The sequence below is a fragment of the Trichosurus vulpecula genome, chromosome 1 (assembly GCF_011100635.1).
Source record: "Trichosurus vulpecula isolate mTriVul1 chromosome 1, mTriVul1.pri, whole genome shotgun sequence".
In the NCBI taxonomy this organism is placed as follows: Eukaryota; Metazoa; Chordata; class Mammalia; order Diprotodontia; family Phalangeridae; genus Trichosurus; species Trichosurus vulpecula.
The window spans coordinates 400,196,955-400,216,482 of NC_050573.1; the positions used below are offsets into that span (position 1 = coordinate 400,196,955).

General features: G+C 36.1%; 1 protein-coding gene across 1 annotated transcript in view; it reads left to right on the forward strand.

Moving 5' to 3' along the window:
* Positions 1 to 19,528, forward strand: part of SPEF2 (sperm flagellar 2) — a 212,752-nt gene that overhangs the window by 33,594 nt on the left and 159,630 nt on the right. Inside the window, exon 4 of the mRNA XM_036746413.1 lies at positions 16,197 to 16,449. Coding sequence (XP_036602308.1) covers positions 16,197 to 16,449 — 253 coding nt within the window. The remainder of the gene's footprint in view (positions 1 to 16,196; positions 16,450 to 19,528) is intronic.

The following is a 19,528-nucleotide window of genomic DNA, read 5'->3' on the forward strand; positions in this document are numbered from 1 at the left end:
GTATAGATAGAGATATTGGTAAACTGAGGTCCTTTAATCTAAACATTAGAATTTCTGTGAACATGCCTTCCCCCCATCAATTCAGAGATTAGCAAACAGTAGCCCACAGGCCAAATTTAGCCTTGTATTTAAAAATATAAAGACCATTCTTAACTCAGGAGCCAAACAAAAATAAGTGGTGAACTAGATTTGGCCCTTGCCTGTAATTTGCTTGGGGGTGGCATCATCTAAATCTATATACTATTCTAAATTCTATAGAATATAATGTAGTACTAAAATTTAGAATTCCAAGGGAAAAATCCGTAATAAGCACTTCTATAAAATCTTTAATTCCTCACTTGAGAGAACAACTGAAGGCCCTTATCCCAGCACTGGACAGGCAGCTAATGAGACAGAACAGTCTGAGAAGATTCACAGCCACTATCAAGTGCCTAGATCCTTGCAACTGTTTCTTGTTCCTTCCTCTCTTTCATTCCCAGCCCCCCCAGATCAGTGGAAGTATTTCCTTTTCACAATAATAATATTTTACATTAGCATCCATTTGGCCCCAATTTAGCTCCTAAGCTTCTGGCATTATAGATAAGGTCTTCTATGTCCTTGTTATTATCTTGAATAAATAAGGAAACATTCTCTCCCCTCCCTCCCCAACAAGCGATTACTGCGTTTAAAACTTTTTACTGCGTAAAAAAAAAAAATTGCAAAATGTAGCTCTGGAAATGGTAGTAACAGATAGAATATTGACCACTATCCAAAACCTTCTGGGAATTATCAAAAAGTAAGGTGCAAGTCTAACATATGTCAGATATAAGACTTTTACTAAATAAAAAGGGGAAATAGAGAAGCCTTATTTAGAGCTTCTATATAATCTGGGCACAGATTTGCAAACACACAGGTTAAAACATGAAAATAGATTCATGGAATATGTGAGATAAAGAAGTGTGAGCAATAAATTAACTCAATAATGGTTGGTAAACCTGAGCACATAGACATCCTAGGGAATGACTTAATATTTAACAGAAACTACCGAGAAATGCAAAGCAGTTTGCAAAGCAAAAAACAAGTTTAAACTATCATCTTAAACCTCAAGAAATTCCAAATTGACAGTCAATAAACATGCAAGACAATTTCATTTTAAAATGGAGGAAAATGAATGGAACTGTATTTTGAAATTGACTAGAAGGAGAATTCTTAGCCCAACAAGGGATAAAACAGATCACAAAAGACAAAACAGGTGATTTAGATGACCTGAAATTGAAAAGCCTTTGCATAACAAAATATATGCCACTAGAATGGGAACTGTCATTTGGGAAAATATTGTTGCTGCTAGTAATGTAACTGCTAGTAGTCTGATATATAAGATTTATAGTAAATTATCACAGATATTTAATACTAAGAGCCATTCATATATGGATGAGTGGTCAAAGGATATGAACAAAGGTCATCAAAAGAAGAATTGCAAATAGTTAACAATAATTGAAAAAATTCTCTGAATCAGTAATAATGACAGAAATGTAAATCAGAATGATTCTAAGGTTTTATCTCTTACCTGCCAAATTTGCAAAGATGATGAAACATGGAAATAGTCAATGTTGGAGGAACTATGGGAAGACAAAAAAAATATGTACACTGTTGGGAGAACTGGTCCAATCATTATGCAAAGTATGTGGGATTATGCCCCCAAAAGTGACAAAATGCCTATACTGTTTGACCTCACTATTGAGATACCATTGATATATGTGTGTGTATATTTAAATACACACACACACACACACACACACACACACACACGTATATACCTCCAGGAGTTTAAAAAGAGAAAAACATATATGCCAAAATATTCACTGAAGCACTTTTTATAGTACAAAAGTGGAATCAAAGTATTTCCCATCACTTGGGAAAGGCTAAACAAATTGTGGTATGTGATTTTTCAAAATGATGAATATGAAGAATATAGAGAAACATAGGAAGCCATATGAACTAAACCACCTAAATAAAGTAGAAACAGGAAAAAAATATGAAGAATGACTGTTAACAATGTAAATGGAAAATAAGCAGAAAAAAACAATTCTGGAAGACATAAATAAGAATCAGAGATAACTAAACTCAATAACACAGTGCTTAATAAAATTAAGAATATAAACTTCTTAGGAATGACTTTACATTTAATATGAACAGCTGAAAAAAATAGAAAGCATCTTAGCAAAATAAATAAGGTTTAAATCTGCATCTTAACACCATAGATTTCATGAATTCTAAATGGATATTCAATAAATATAAAAGGTTATCTCATTTTTAAATGTAGGAAAATGCATGGAGGTATTCAGTTTCAAATGATCAGACTGGCCCCAGAGTAGAACTGAGAAATTGTACCTTCCTTCCTTAATTGCAAAGGTAGAGAAAAATGGATATAGACTATGATATAGTGTCAGAAACTGTTGATGCATTGGTTAATTTTACAGAATTGTTTTTTCCCTATCTTTCTCATAAGAAAAAGCTCACTGAGTATTATCAATTTCTTCATAGAACTTATCTACTTCTCTGTTCTCTGCAGCCCTCTCTATCCTCTATTCACGTGAAATACACCATTATTTTCATGGCTGTGCTTTTGCAAATACTTATCATAAGCACTGCAGTATGAGATAGCCAACTGTCCAATGAAATAGTTTCTATTGTTGCCTTTAGGTTCATGATAAATCTATCTGTGTCAACTCCTTCATTTGCCTCTCCAAGGAGAATCTGTAACAGGCCATCCTCCCATTGAGCACTGACCACCTTATTTCTTCTGTTTATTATTTTATGGTGACAATTTCAATATTGATAAGATTCAGTGCCTTCACTAGTGTGATAACTTGTTGGTCATTAGACAAAAATCTCAGAGTTAGAGTATCAACAGCTATTACAAAGAAATTTCAAGAAGGAGAAATCGTGGACAGCCAAGATGATATGGAGAGGGGACCTGAGGTATGAGGTGAGGTACTTGTGTGATACCTGAGCAGCCAGCTATTGCTAAAAAAAAACCCTGCCCCCAGCCCCTAACTAAAAAACCCCAGTTTGCATAAGAAAAACAGACTTAGTTCCTGCCATTTGGCGTTCAGCGGCTGTCCTTGGCCCCCATGACTGTTCTGGGAGTATGGAGTATGGCCAGGGGAGTATGGCCAGGGGAAGGACCTGATGCTAGCAATCTCTGTTTGTTTCCTGAGCGGGCTGAGAGACGTCTCTATCTTGTGTCCACAAACCCAGCCGGAGCATCTTTTGGTCTGCCTATGGCCTTGAAGGATGAAGGCCTCAGCCCCAGACATTCTCCATGAAGGCAGAATTCAAAGAGACAATCTGAAAATCACTAACTTCCCAGAAACACAAGATGAAACATCTTATTTCAGAAAGTCACAAAAGAAAGTAAAATCTTACGCCTATTCATAGAAACTCCCAAGTTTAGTTCTCCTAGAAATATAATTGCCAAGTTATGCCCTTAATGCAAAATCCCTGCTACCACCAACATCGACTGCCAACCAGCTTATACTTAGGGGTAAGTAATTCCAAGAGTCCGGGTATGCCAATGTCCTCAAGACCACCAATTCCTGGTTTTAGTCTGGCTCATGCAGCAGGGAGATCAATCTATATGGATTCACAGCCACCAAAGTCTCAGAAAAGAAAGTCCTTGGCACAATTAAATGGATCAATCCCAGAAACAAATATGGTTTTTATCAATGGAAACAGCAATAAAGAAGATGCATTATCATTTGCTTTATTACTGGGCCTTTCTATCTGTCACATAAGTGAACATGCCCATATGTGTTGTCTCCACCTATTAAATTGAGTTCTTTCCTACCCCCCAGGGTTGTTGTGAGGATCAAATGAGATAATATTTGTAAAGTACTTATTAGCATTGTGTCTGGAACCTAGTAGGGGCTTAATAAATGATCTTTATCTTCCAAGAGGTTCCCACAGTGGGCGATACCACCCCTTGGGGGATGCTAGAATGATCCCAGGGGCTGTAATAGCCTCAGATGCAATTGTGGGGGACGCTGTTGAATAAAAATAAAGGGGCAGTGGAAGCATAAAAAGAGAAGAAAATTTTGAAAAACTGTTCGTACATGTTTCATCTGTTGTGTAACAGAGTTAAAGTCATAGTGATTAAATTATTTTACAAATAAACACACAAAATGCAAATTATAACCAATCAGTGGCCAAGTCCCAAACAGATCTTAACAAGCAAGTGTTTGCAGATGGGCAGCGCATTGTTGGGAAGTCCAGCATGCATTGGCAGGAATATGTGCATGTAATGACTTGTTTTCAATATGATACCATACAGTTGCGTGACACAATATTGCATCATCAGAATTTCAATTCAGGAAAAACCCCACAAATTTGTAACAAATTATTAAATTTAAGATGCATCATTTTAAAAATTATGTATTTTTTTGAAATGATATAAATTAAAAAAAAATTAAAGGGTTAAAGAAAGTAGACTTCCAGGGGGGTACCAAGTAATTTTTTTTTAAATGGGGCATTAAAATAAGTTTGGGAACCTCTCTCTGCATTAGTCATTTGATTCAGCTTATTTTGCAGTGCATCCATTCATATAGATCTTCTTAATCTGAATTCGTTATATTTGCTATTTCTTCCTACCCAATAATAGTCCATTGCATTCACATGATGTTAACTTTTTCAGCCATTGACTCACTTGATGGGTACCTACTCCCATTTCTTTGCTACCACAAAGAGTGTAGCTGTGTCTATTTTGGTATATAGGGAAATTTTATTTCTGTCTTTGATTTCATTGGGGAATGTATGCCTAGAGGTGCATTTGCTGGCTCACAGTTTATGGACAATTTAGTCATTTTCTTTCATCATTCCTAATTGCTTGATGAAATGGTTGGGCCAGCTTCTTCAACAGAGTATTTAATATTCCTTTCCTTCTACACATCCTCTTCAACATTGTTTCCAGTATGTGTCATCTTTACCAGTTATTTTGTGGGTGAGGTGAAATCTATATCTCCAGTGGTTAGCACAGTGGCTGGCACATTGTAAGCATTTTAAAAATGCTTGTTGATTGACTGACCAACCTGATGTTATTTTAATTTGCATTTTTCCTATATTAGTTAGTTGGAGCATGCATTCATGTGGTATTGTTTAGTTGACAATTCTTTTGAAAACTATTGTTTTTGTCCTTTGGCTGCTTATTTATTGAAGAATGGTTTATGGTATTACAAATTTGTCTCCGGTTCCCTGTACATTCTACATATTAGACTTGTAACACTGCTTTTTATACGAATATATTTTCCAGCTCCACAGATTCTCTTTTAATCTAGTCATTATTGGTTTTATTCACGTAGAGAATTTTCAATCTTATGTAGTCAAAAGAGTCTTATTTTTTTACTCCTCTATCCATTGTTTGGTTAGGAATCATCCTTCTGGCCACAGTTAAGAAATGTATTTGATCTCATTCTCTTGTAATTTTTAAATAAATTTATGATGTGACCCTTTTATATTCAGATGATGTGTCTATATTGAGCATATTGTAGTATGTGATCTAACATAGTGTTCTAAATTCCATTTCTGTCTGCTTTCTAGTTTTCCCAGGAATTCTTATTTTAAGGGGAATCCTTCAACTCTGTACTTTATATTCTTGGATTTATCAAGTGCTGGGTTACTGCCTGTATGTATCTTTCTATGTTGGTGGACAAGTTGATTACATCTCTACATAGGTCTCTTTAGAAAACTCCCCCTTTTCCACATCAGGGTTATTTTTCTTTAGAATTTCATATTTGAGAGTTTCACCATCTCTACTAGGCTGTCTTCACCTATACAATTATAGTCTATGGAAGGGATGGAGAACCTGTGGCCTTAAGGCCACATGTGGCCTTCTAGGTCCTTTGGTGCAGCCTTTTGACTGGGTCCAAGTTTAAAAGAACAAATCCTTTTATTAAGGGAATTTGTTCTGTGAAGTTTGGATTCAGATAGAGGACTGCACCCAAGGACCTATAAGGTTACATGTGGCCTCTAGGCTGCAGCTTCCCCACCCCTGGTGTATGGGATCTTACTTGTACCCTTCCTCTAAATCATTTGAAACTCATTTTCCTAAAAATCTAGAGAGTGTCAAACTAAATCTAACTTGACTCTTATTTGCTATTATGGATTCTTGGCCAAAATGGTTACTTCCTCTTAAGGTTCCCATGATTTCTACCCAGCAACTAATTCTTCTCTCTCTGTTGCTGGGATTCGAGACCATAAGAGTAATTTCCTTTGTTAGCTCCTCCACCTTTTAAAGGAGGAAATTGTTATTAGCGTAAGCCAATAAATTATCAGCTGCTCTGCTTTTGTTCCGACCAGATGAGTGAAATTATTCATCACACTATGCCTCAATGCTAGGGTTTAAGTCTGTTTCAAAAACTTTATGCAGGTAGTTGGTCAGTAGTGTATTTTGCTGGCAATGTCACTTACGTTTCTGCCTCCATTGATAATCACCCTAACATTCTCTGCTCTTCTTTGTCTTTCTGGCTGGTGGGTTGTCTCACCTGAGAATATATTCTAAATTCACAATGTCACTCTACTACCACCCTCTCTGCACAGTTCTAGAGTCTTACTCTAGTCTTGGGTCCTATCCCACAAAGATTTACTGATACCTGTGAGGTCAAGTTTGCTTCTTTGTGTTCCACTCTCTGCTTTACCCTGTTATACACATGTTGTGTAATAATATCTGAGCTGTGTGCTTTATTTCTGACTCTTCTAGATTCTCTGTGTTGAGAATTTTGAGATATCTCTTGTTGCTGTTCAGTTACCAGACTCTTTGTGACCCCATAAGGTGTTTTCTTGGCAGATACTGGAGTGGTCCTCCATTTTCTTCTGCAGATCATTTTGCAGATGAGGAAACTGAGGCAAACAAGGCCAAATGACTTGTCCCAGGTCATGCAGTTAGTAAGTGTCTGAGGTTAGATTTCAACTCAGGTCTCTGACTCCAACCCCAGAATTCTATCTCTATTGCCCCACCTAGCTGCCCTGAGATACTGCTGTACGTTTTCTGACTTGGAATCAGAAGATGTGAATTTAGATGCTACCATTGACACAAGATCTGTCATCTCAGCCTCAGTGTTCTCATCTATAATATGAAGATATTATCTCTCTGAATTTTTGCTATAATCAAATGAAATTACAGATGTAAAGCACTTTGCAAGCCTTAAAGCACTGTGTAAATACTATTGATTATTATTATTATTATTATTATTATTATTATTATTATTATTACTACATTGTACCTGTTCTCTATGGTATCTAATAGTTGTAGTAGTAATGACTAATTCTGTCATTTACAGAACACTTCTGACATGGGAAAAGAGCCAGAGTTCACAAATCAGAGTACTGATCTGATAGAAAAGCCATCTTGTCACTATAATCCCTGACAGGGAGAGATTAGTTGATTGGCAGTTTTCTTCCTTTGGCCAAGTGAACTCTGAATACAAGAAGGTGACACCCAGAGAGATACACAGTGTAGGATACAAACAAAAAAATAGAGGGGAGGGCCATCAGTAGTTTAATTCTGCAGCTGACCTTGGAGGTAGGAAAGAAACTTATTAGTCTGTCATTGGTGTGCAGATAGCATAGTAAGACAACATTGTTTAAGGATATTACTAGCATAGCAAGGGAACTGGAAAAAACAGAGGAAAATAGAGTGAGAGAGAAGTTAGTTGTGACTGCTGATTTTGCCCTGAAATAGAGGCTAGTTTAAAGATGACATTCATTCCAGAAGTGTGTAGTCTCCTTTTTTGCCTGCAAATGTGTGTTATTTCATTTGAGTCCCACAGCAAGCCTATAAAATAGGTACAACAAGTATGGTTAACATTTTACAGCTGGAGAAACTTAAGGTTTGAAAAAATCGAATTTCTTGACTCTGAGTTCATCATTCTGTCCCCCTCTACCACTATGCCTCCTTGCCTAGCTTTGTGAATGTACACGTGGGCAGATCCTTCCCTCATCCTTCCTTTTCAATATAACGCCCTTTTCAAGGTTATCTAGATTCTGGACAAATATATTTTGCCAACTCTTGTTAGGGACACTCCATTCTTGACCATTCACCTATCATTCCTCTATCTTAAGAAATGTTCCAGAAATCTAAATTCTGAGACGTCAGCTTTTTTTAACCATTATTTTACTTATAAACCAGGAATTTGAATGGGGTTTTAGGAGATAGAGTACCAGGCTTGGAGTTGAGAAAGCCTGGGCTTCAGTACCACGCCTGGTACTTGCTCACTAGGTGTGTGATCATGGGCAAGTCAGTTGGTTAGCCTTTCTCAGCTTCTGTCTCCTCTTTAAATTAAGTATATTCATGTCAGGGGCTATGAAGTCTCCAGTAAGGTATGTGTAAAGCCTTTTTGGCAACCTTAAAGTGCTATATTCATTTCAGTAGTCATTATTATTATTGTTTTTACCTATACCTATGATCCCACTGATGTAAGGAATTCCAAGTAAGGAAACTCACTTTATCAAAATAGAGCAGTAATTGCTCCACAACTTCTAGTCCTGGAGAATTGATGGGGACACTGTGGTTAAATAAATTTCTCATGAAGATGTGTAGAAGTGGGACTTAAAATCAGGTATTCCTGACTTCTATTTGAAAACTCTAATAGAAAAAAATGCATAAGATGTTATAAATGAAAATATAAGAATATAAAAATATAAAAAAGTGTTTTTATTTTTGTTTTAATTTTATTTGGTGTTTGTTATATGCAAAATAAAACATATAATTCTAAAATATGTTAATAACCTGACTTTTATCCTAATTTGTCTGTCTGTTTATGATATCAACAAGCTTCTCATCATCCACATTCATAGCATTGGAGATGCTATCTTTGACTTTTCCCTCTATCTTACCTTACCTTACAATTCAACTAACTAACATATTCTTTTGATTTTGTCTCAACCATATTTCTCATTTCTTTTCTTTTTTAATAATTTTTTATTTGATTTTTTTAGTTTTCAGCATTGATTTCCACAAGATTTTGAGTTACAAATTTTCTCCCCATTTCTACCCTCCCCCATGCTCCAAGATGGCATATATTCTGATTGCCCCATTCCTCAGTGAGCCCTCCCATCTGTCACCCCACTCCCTATCATTCCCCCATCCCTTTTCCCCTTACTTTCCTGTAGGGCAAGATGGATTTCTATGCTTCATTACCTGTATATCTTATTTCCCAGTTGCATGCAAAAACAACTTTTTTTTGAGCATCTGCTTTTAAAACTTTGAGTTCCAAATTCTCTCCCCTCTTCTCTCCCCACCCACTCTCCCTAAGAAGGCAAGCAATTCAATATAGACCACACATATATCATTATGCAAAACACTCCCATAAATATTCATGTTGTGAAAGACTAACTATATTTCCCTCCCTCCTATCCTGTACCCCTTTATTCAATTTTCTCCCTTGACCCTGTCCCTTTTCAAAAGTGTTTGCTTTTAATTACTTCTTCCCCAATCTGTCCTCACTTCTATTGTCCCCCCTTTTTATCCCCTTCCCCCTACTTTCATGTGGGGTAAGACACTCAGTTGAGAGTGTATGTTATTCCCTCCTCAAGTCAAATTCGATGAGAGCAAGATTTACTCATTTCCCCTCACCTGCCCCCTCTTCCCTTCCAATGAACTTTTTTTTGCTACTTTTATGTGAGATAATTTACCCCATTCTATCTCTCCCTTTCTCCCTCTCTCAATATATTCCTCTCTCACCCCTTAAATTTATTTCATTTTTTAGATATCATCCCTTCACATTCATATATATATATGTGTGTGTGTGTGTGTGTGTGTGTGTGTGCGTGTGCGCGTGCGTGTATACACATATATATGTATGTATGTATGTATGTACGTATGTATGTATGTATATTCCCTTCAGCTACCCTAATACTAAGGTCTCATGAATTTCACACATCATCTTTCCATGTAGGAATGTAAACAAAACAGTTCAACTTTAGTAAGTCCCTTATGAATTCTCTTTCTTATTTACTTTTTCATGCTTCTCTTGATTCTTGTATTTGAAAGTCAGATTTTCTATTCAGCTCTGGTCTTTTCATTGAGAAAGCTTGAAAGTCACCTATTTTATTGAAAGTCCGTATTTTGCCTTGGAAATACTGCTTGCAGTATTCTCTCCTTGACCTGGAAACTCTGGAATTTGGTGACAATATTCCTAGAAGTTTTTTGGGGGGGATCTTTTTCAAGAGGCGATCAGTGAATTCTTTCAATGTCTATTTTACCCTCTGGTTCTAGAATATCAGGGCAGTTTTCCTTGATAATTTCTTGAAAGATGTTGTCTAGGCTTGTTTTTTGATCATGGCTTTCAGGTAGTCCAATAATTTTTAAATTATCTCTCCTGGATCTATTTTCTAGGTCAGTGGTTTTTCCAATGAGATATTTCACATTGTCTTCCATTTTTTCATTCTGTTGGTTCTATTTTATAATATCTTGGTTTCTCATAAAGTCATTATCTTCAACTTGCTCCATTCTAATTTTTAAGGTGGTATTTTCTTCAGTGGTGTTTTGGACCTCCTTTTCCATTTGGCTAATTCCTCCTTTCAAGGCATTCTTCTCCTCATTGGCTTTTTGGAGCTCTTTTGCCGTTTGGGTTAGTCTATTCTTTAAGGTGTTATTTTCTTCAGTATTTTTTTGGGTCTCCTTTAGCAAGTCGTTGACTTGTTTTTCATGATTTTCTTGCATCACTCTCATTTCTCTTCCCAATTTTTCCTCTACTTCTCTTACTTGGTTTTCCAAATGCTTTTTGAGCTCTTCCATGGCCTGAGACCAATTCATATTTTTCTTGGAGGCTTTTGATGTAGTCTCTTTGACTTTGTTGACTTCTTCTTGCTGTATGTTTTGCTCTTCTTTGTCACTAAAGAAAGATTCCAAAGTCTTGAGTCTGAATCTGGGTCTGTTTTCTCTGCCTGTTCATGTTCCTACCCAACTACTTGACCCTTGAGCTTTTTGTCAATGTATGACTGCTTGTAGAGTACAGAGTACTTTGTCCCAAGCTTTAGAGGCTGCGCTGCTATTTTCAGAGCTACTTCTACGCAGCAAGCTCTGCCACAGCAGCGCTCCTCATTTCCGAAGAACTGCCAACCTCTGCCCTCCCGCTCTGATCCACCACTTAATTCCTCCCGTAGGCCTGGGGCTGGAAGCAATTGCAGCTGGGGCTCTGGAAGCAGCCCCAGAGCTGCACCACTTAGGCACCCCTAGTGCTGGGGCTGACCACACACTCTTTTCACTCTGTTCTGGCAGTATTTCCCACTAACCTTCTCTGTTGTCTTTGCGTTTGTGGGTTGAGAAGTCTGGTAACTGCCACAGCTCAATGATTCAGGGCTCTACCGCCTGTTCCACCCGGCTCCTGGTCTGGTTGGTCCTGGCGTGGCCCACGCTGGGCTGTGCTCTGCTCTGCTCCTAGCTCCATGTGAGAGAACCTTCCCAGCCACCATCCAGACTTTCCTGGGATGGAGCCCTGCTTCCCTCTGTTATTTTGTGGGTTCTGAAGCTCTAGAATTTGTTCAGAGCCATTTTTACAGGTGTTTGGAGGGACCTGGGGGAGAGCTTAAGCAAGGCCCTGCTTTCCAGCTGCCATCCTGGCTCCACCCCCCTCAGAAAGTTTTAAATAAGAAATTGTAAATTAAAACTGCTCAGATCTCTTAGAACCAGAGGGCAGTGTAAGGATAGAAAGAATGCACTGTCTCCTCAAGAAAGGAGAGGAAAATATCATTATTGTTTGGTAGAGGTGCATAAGATGAAAAGCATAAAATCATTTAAGAAGGGATGGGAGAAGGTGCATCCCAAGAAATTCACTTTCATCTAAACTGGATAAAGGAAAATTTAACATAATCACATCCATTCCCACACTAGGGATTTCTGCATAGAAATACATTGAACTCTAAGGAGAAGTAGAAGTGGGTAGGGACAATGGAAGGTTGGAGAAGGATCTAAGAGAGGAGGGAGAGAAAGGAGACAGTCATAAACAAAACAGATTTGAAAGTGGAACAGAGGAATGGGAAGAGGAATGAAAAGGAAAGGAATAAAGAGGAAAAATCTTTTTTGGATCGAGGCTAGAGGAAGGGAAAGAGAAGAACTGCAACATAGGGGAAACAGGATATTTCACTTATAAGATTAAAAGTGTCTGGCTAACTTTGGCTTTTCTACCACCATTCTTATTTGTAAAGAAGGAATTGGGAACAGAGAGAGGAAAAAGTACAAGGAAGAGGGAAAAATACAATTAACAATAATAATTTTGAATATGATTGAGATTAACCTCATCCATAAAATGTAAAAGGATAGAAGAATGGATTAAAAAGCAGAATCTGACAATATATTGTTCATAAGAAGCACACTTGAATCACAAGAATTCATACAGAATACAAATGAAGAGCTGGAGCAAAATCTGTTATGCAGCAGCAGAATTAAAAAAAAATCAGGCGTAGCAGTCATGACTTCAGATAAGACTACAGTAAAAATATAGACAGATTTTTTTTAAAAGAGCAGGGTAATTACCTTATGATTAAAGGTACTAAAGAGAACTAATCAGTATGAGTACTTTCCATATTTGTAACTTATAGCGTAGCATCTAAACACTTGAAGGAAAAGTTAATCAAATTGCAGGGAAATTTGATATTAAAACTATAATAGTGGAAGATCTTAATGTACCCCTTTCACATATTGACAAATCCAATCAAATTATAAACAAGAAAGAAATTGAGGACCTTAATATAACTTCAGAAAAAAATTAGAGATTATAGATCTCTTATCATTTTTAAAAGGAAATTACATACTTTTCAGTTCTATGTGGAAACTTTCCCTCAACAAAATTGTAGGAAAGCAGAAATATTAAACCCTTCATTTACTGATCACAGTGCAATAAAAATTATATCCAATAAATGGCCCTTAAAATATCAAAAAGTGACTGAAGATGAAGTAATATAAATCTAAAGAAATGGCGAATCAAGGAGTACATACTAAAAACAATAGAAAATGTTGTCAAAGAAAATAATGATAAGGAGACAACATGCAGAAACTTATGAGATACATCTAAAACAATTCTGAAAAGGAAAATTTCTATCTCTAAATACTTTGAACAACAAAAGAAAAGTAGAACAAATTAATGAATTGAACATGCAATTAAAAAAAATTGAATAACCACAAATCAAAATTCACGGACTGAATTCTTAAAATTAAAGAAGAAAGTAATAAAACAAAACAAAAAGACCATCAAATTGATAAATAAATGAGACTTTTAAAAAGAAAAACTAATAAAAATAGTTATTTGATTTTTTGAAAAATTTAAAGGAAAACCAAATTTTTCAGATAAAAACTGTAAAGGATGATTCACCAAAATCGAAGAGGAAATAAAAGAAACTACCAGAAATTATTTTTTCTATTATATGCTGATAAAATAGATAACTTAGTGGAAATTGTGAATACTTATAAAAAATATACCCAGAGTGTCAAATGTAAATAACTATATTAAAAAAACAAACAAACCATAAGTGACTCCCAAAGTAATAAAAAAATCTCTCAGACCAGATGGATTCACAAATTAATTCTATTATACATTGAAAAATCAATTCTAATACAACATAAATTGTTATAATACTAAGAAAAGGTACCGTTCCAATCTTTTTGTATGATACAAATATAGTCTTAATACCTAAACCACAGAGAAATATATGCAGGGAAGGAAAATGACAGACCACTATCCTTAATAAAGTTTGATGCAAACAATTTTAGAGAGAACAGTATCAAGTAGGTTACAACAACGTGTTAATAAGAACAATTGGATACTCTGACTAGGTTAAGTTTATTACGGGAATGTAAAGTAGGCTCAACATGAGGAAAACTATGAATATAATAAATCCTGTTAATAACAGGATTAAGGTAACATTATTAAATCAATACATACTAAAAAGACTTTTGAAAAATCCAACATCTGTTTTTATTTTTTTTAAAAAAAACTTTCTAAAATTATAGGAATAAACAGACATAGTCTTCACAATGCTCTTAAAAGAGCATTTATTTAAATCTAAGAGCAACTGTATGTAATGGAGAAAAGTTAGAGGCCTTCTCCCCCTACCCAAAAATAAGTTCAGTAATTTCATCAAAGTCGCAGAATAAAGATAAATCCGTGTAAGTCATCAGGATTCATATATAACTAATAAAACCCAGCAGGCAGAAATAGAAAATTGCATTCAAAATAAATTCAAAAGAGATAGGATATTTGGGAGTGTATCTATTAAGATTCAACAAGAAACAATATAAATCTAACTATGAGATACTTTGTTTTTTTAACCCCAAAAGGGAAGGTCTTACTATATGACAAAAATTTCTGGGAAGACTGGACAGCAATCTGAGAGAAATTATATTTAGACCAACATCTCACACCATACCCCAAAATAAGCTCCAAATAGATATATGACAAGACATAAAAGGTCATAATATAAAGAAATTAGAGGTGCAAATTATCTTTTAAATTTACAAAGGAACAGTTTATGACAAAACAAAGGATAGACATGATTATATAAGATACAATGTATAATTCTGATTATATAAAATATCAAAGGTTTTGCACAATCAAATCTAAAGTAATAAAAATTAGAAGGGAAAAACTAACTGGGGGAAAAAAGTCTTTGTTGTCAAACTTCCCTGATAAAGGTCTCATTTCCAAGATAAATAAGAAATTGATTCAAATTTATGACTAAAAATCATTCTCCAGTAAATAATCAAAAGCTATGAACATACAGTTTTCAAAGAGAGAAATACATGCTTCAAATCACTTTAATTAGATACATGTAAATTTAAGCAACTCTGAGATTACATTTCACGCATCTCAGACTGTCAAAGATGACAAAAGAGGAAAGTAAATATTGGAGCGGCTCCAAGGAGGGAAGAAAGTTAACTCAGTGAACTTTTAATAGAGCTGTAACTTTAACCATTCAGGGAATCTATTTTGGAACTATGCCCACAAAGTTAATAAAATATGTGTACCTTTTGATCCAGCTATACTAGTATGACTATATCCCAGAGAAATGAAAATGTTTAAAAAGAGGAAAAGGACCTGTATGTCCAAAAATATTTGTAACAGCTCTTTTCATGGTAGCCAAAAACTGGAAACTAAAGGAGTGCCCTTCTGTTGGGGACTGGTTAGACAGATTATGGTATATGAAATTTCATAGAATGTCATTGAGATGTAAGAAATTATGAAGTGGATAGTTTCAAAGGAATCTAACTTCACTGAGCTTCAGGTTCCTTCTTCTAAAACATAGGTAATTAGAGTGGATGACCTCTGTGGTCCCTGCCAGCTCTGATTTTGTCCTAGGGTCTTATGACTACTTTTGTTATTGTTGTTCAGTTGTATCCAACTCTTCATGATCCTGTTGGGGGTTTTCTTAGCAAAAAAAATGGAGTGGTTTGCCATTTCTTTCCTTAGCTCATTTTACAGATAAGGAAACCAAGTCAAACAGGGTTATGTGACTTGCCTAGGGTCACACAGCTAGTAAGTGTCTGAGGCCGGATTTGAATAGGAAGATGAGTCTTCCTGACTCCAGGCCTGGCCTTCTATCCACTTTGCCACCTAGCTGCCCATTATGACTAATATTAGGTGGCTAATTAGGTGGATCTTAAAATACTATTAAGGTCTCCTGACTCTGGGACTGTGCTTAGTGATATATGTGTGTATGTGTATGTATCTACCTACACAAGTGTGTATATATAATGTATAGGAGGGGTATATAGATAGACATATTGATATTTATATATATATATATATATATATATATATATATATATATATATATATATATATATATACAGAGAGAGATATAGATACATGTGTGTGAGTGGGTATATATAGGTTTTTTTGTGTAACTTTCTGTACAAATTTCAAAATTATTTTAAAGCACAGAAGTCTATGCCTTTTTCATTTAAACCTAATATAAAAGTAATCACTCTGGCGGCATGAAAAAGCTTAAACTCTAAATGGTATTAAACTTTGAGTGAATGCATGGGAAAATAAAATGTTTAAAATGACATGCAATTTGGAATGGCATATGAAAATACTTGTGCTACTTGAAATGTTTGCTTGAAAAGAAATATTTCATACTGTGATTAGTATTTTTATAGCTTATATGGCAATTGTTGGTTTAGACAGGGCAACATCTAATAATATAAATTCTTTTTTTTATTTTAGGGTTTCCAATGCCAAGCTTAATAATTTTTCGCGCTTAGAACCAACATTCCAACTCCTGGGTGTTCAGTTCGATCAAAATGTGGCCCAAAATATTATGACAGAAAAACATGGCTCTGTAACCAAACTTCTTTATCAGTTGTACATCGCACTCCAAAAAAAGAAAAAAAGTGGACTAACTGGAGTTGCAATGCAAACAATGAGACCTTTAGCACCTGCAAAACTACAGAATATGAAAAGTGAGATTTATCGAGAGGTGGGTATGTAAAACAATGACAGTAGAACCTCATATGTTATACAGTATAGAGGAATGACAAGAACATGTAATTCCATGAGAAGTCCCACAGGGCTTTTGAACAGTTTATCTTTTTTTAAAATTGTTTCCTTTTATTGTATTATTTTTGTAGTAATAGTAGTTCAAAAATAAATCATTCCTCTTGAGGTAACTAGGTGGCACAGTAGGTAGTGTATGGGACTTGAAGTCAGGAAGACCTGTGTTCTAATCCAGCCTCAAATATTTAATAACTTTGTGACCCTTGGCAAGTCACTTAACATCTACCTGCTTCAGTTTCTGCAAATGTGAAATAGGGATACTAAGAACACTTACATCCCAAGGTTGTTGCAAAGATCAAATGAGAAAATACTTATAAAGTATTAGGCACAGTGCCTGGAAGATAGTGGACACTTATTAATATTTTCTTCCTTCCTTCATTCCTTCCTTGCTCACTTCCTCCATCCTTTCCTCTTTCCTTCCTTCTTCTCTCATTCCCTCTTTTCTTCCTTCTTTCCTTCCTCCCTTCTTCCCTCTTTCCTTCTTCCCTTTCTTTCCTTCTTTCCTTCTTTCCTTTTTCCTTCCTCCCTTCTTCCATCTTTCCTTCCTTCTTCCCTTTCTTTCTTTCCTCCTTTCTCCCTTCTTTCCTTCTTTCTTCCCTTTCCTTCTTCCCTGCTTCCCTCTTTCCTTCCTTCCTTCCTTCCTTTCTTCCTTCCTCCTTCCATCCTTCCTCCTTCCTTCCTTCCTTCTTTCCTTCCTTCCTTTCTTCCTTCATTCCTTCCTTTCTCCTTTCCTCTTTCTCTATCTCCCTCTCTCTGTCTCATCTCTGTTTCTCTCTTTCCATCTCTGTCTCTCGCATACACATATAAGGCTAAGAATGGCATCAATAACCTAGCTCTCCCTTATCCATAAATCTGATCAGTTAAGGATCATAACAGTCTTAGAGCTGAAGGGACCTCACATATAATCTAGTACATTTGTCTCATTTGACAAATAAGGAAACTGAAGCCAAGCGTTGAAGTGACTTGTCCAAGATGACCCTGCAAGTAAACTGTAGATCCCGGAACTCAAACTGAGGCCCTTTGTTCCTTCCATTATACTGAATTTGATTCTTCAGCCCTAATGTGTCTCCTGCCTGTCCCTCCTTTGCCATTGTCACTGCCATCACCCTCCTTCAGGTCTTTATTGCTTCATTCCTACCCTCCAGTAGGTTCCTCATTGTTCTTATTGCCTCCTGTCCCTCTTCCCTCCAACCCACCCTGTACGTTGTTGCCAGTAAAATCTTCCCATAATATTACTTTCATGATCTCCTATCACTGCAGTCTATCCCACCCACTAACTGTGGGATCAAATACAAACTATTATTTCTGGCAATCACAGGATCCTGTGACTTTATCGTTTAGAGCTAAATAGACCTTAGAGCTTATCCAGTACTGTCTGCTAATGGTACAGATGAAAAAACTGAGGGCCAGGGCTGTTGAATAATTTGCGAAAGGGAGTAAAATTTGACACAGCTGAGATTTAAATACTGGTCCTCTGACCCTAAATCCAGCATTCATTATCCCACACTATACTGAATTCACTATCTTTTAAAAGCTGGTCTTAACTTAAATTTTGGGGTTTTATGATTAATTTTCCTACCTGAATTTAGCTACAGCCAGGTTGGTCTTTTCATTTTTCCTTAAATATATTTTATACATGCCTACCTTCCTGGTTTGATCATTACATTCCCCCACTTGGAATGAGCCACCCTCTCCCCATTGTCCTTTCTGGCTATTTATAATCATCCTTCAAGGTTTAACTGAAGCTCTGCCTCCTCCATGAAGCTGGCTAGTTGTCTGGCAGAGCCCACTGCCATATATCATTAGATAATCTTCCAGATGTATATGTTGTATCTGTGTTTGTAAGTCTAGATTTCAAGTCCTAACAGGAGGAAGCTTGTACTGTATGTGCTTGCATCCCCTTAATTCCTTGCATGTGGTCGGTACATCATCTGTGATGGGATAGGGACTAAATCATATGATTTCGTTGGCAATTTATAAAAGAAAATAGAAATTTTAATCTGCCCTATGAAATTTCCTTAAAATAAGCAATGTGCATTAAATTTCCCAAATCAGTGGGGTCATGTGTAGCATTTTACTAATATAGTACTCAGAACAGAAAATACAAGTCATTCAGGAAAATTACATGGGAAAACATAATAGTTATTCAGACTCCTATTTGGCCATAGCTATTCAACATGGTCCATACCTGAAAATTTTATGAGCACAGAAATTCTTCTATTCTCAGGACCACCTTAATGGACCATGATCACAGTCAAGACTCAAAAACCAAGTAGTGTGAATAGTTAATGAAAGGTGCAGTCTTTCTCATTTAGTATAAAAGATATGACTGGTAAAGTAATGAAATAATTTTTGTAAACAAATATACCAGAATCTAAATGGCCAAAACATTCTAAAATTCTACAAAATTAATCACCACCAGAAGTTATGTACTTTTTATATTTATCACAATTGCTTAAAACATGTTTACAATTAATTTCTCTTTGGGAATTGCTTTTAAAGATATAAGCAACATGGCAAAAAAAAACAGCCTTCCTTTATATATAACTAAATGAAACTGTTAAAGTTATCAGTCACATAGTATAGGGTTCTTCATAGTTTATAGATATTTTAAAAAATCAAATGCACCTTCATTACACCAAAATTTAAACACCAATTAAGATTAATGATAGAAGATGGCAGCTGGAAAGCAAGGACTTGCATGAGCTCCCCCCCAAGGTCCCTCCAAAAACCTATGAAAATGGCTCTGAACAAATTCTAGAGCTGCAGAACCCACAAAATAACATAGAGAAGCAGGGCTGCAGCCCAGGAAAGCCTGGATGGTAGCTAGGAAGGGTCTATCACACAGAGCTAGGAGCAGAGCAGAGCATAGCCCAGTGTGGGCCATGCCAGGACCAACCAGACTGGGAGCCAGGGGGAACAGGCCCTAGTGCCCTGAATCAGTGAGCTGTGGCACTTACCCGACTTCTCAACCCACAAACACCAAAGACAACATAGAAGGT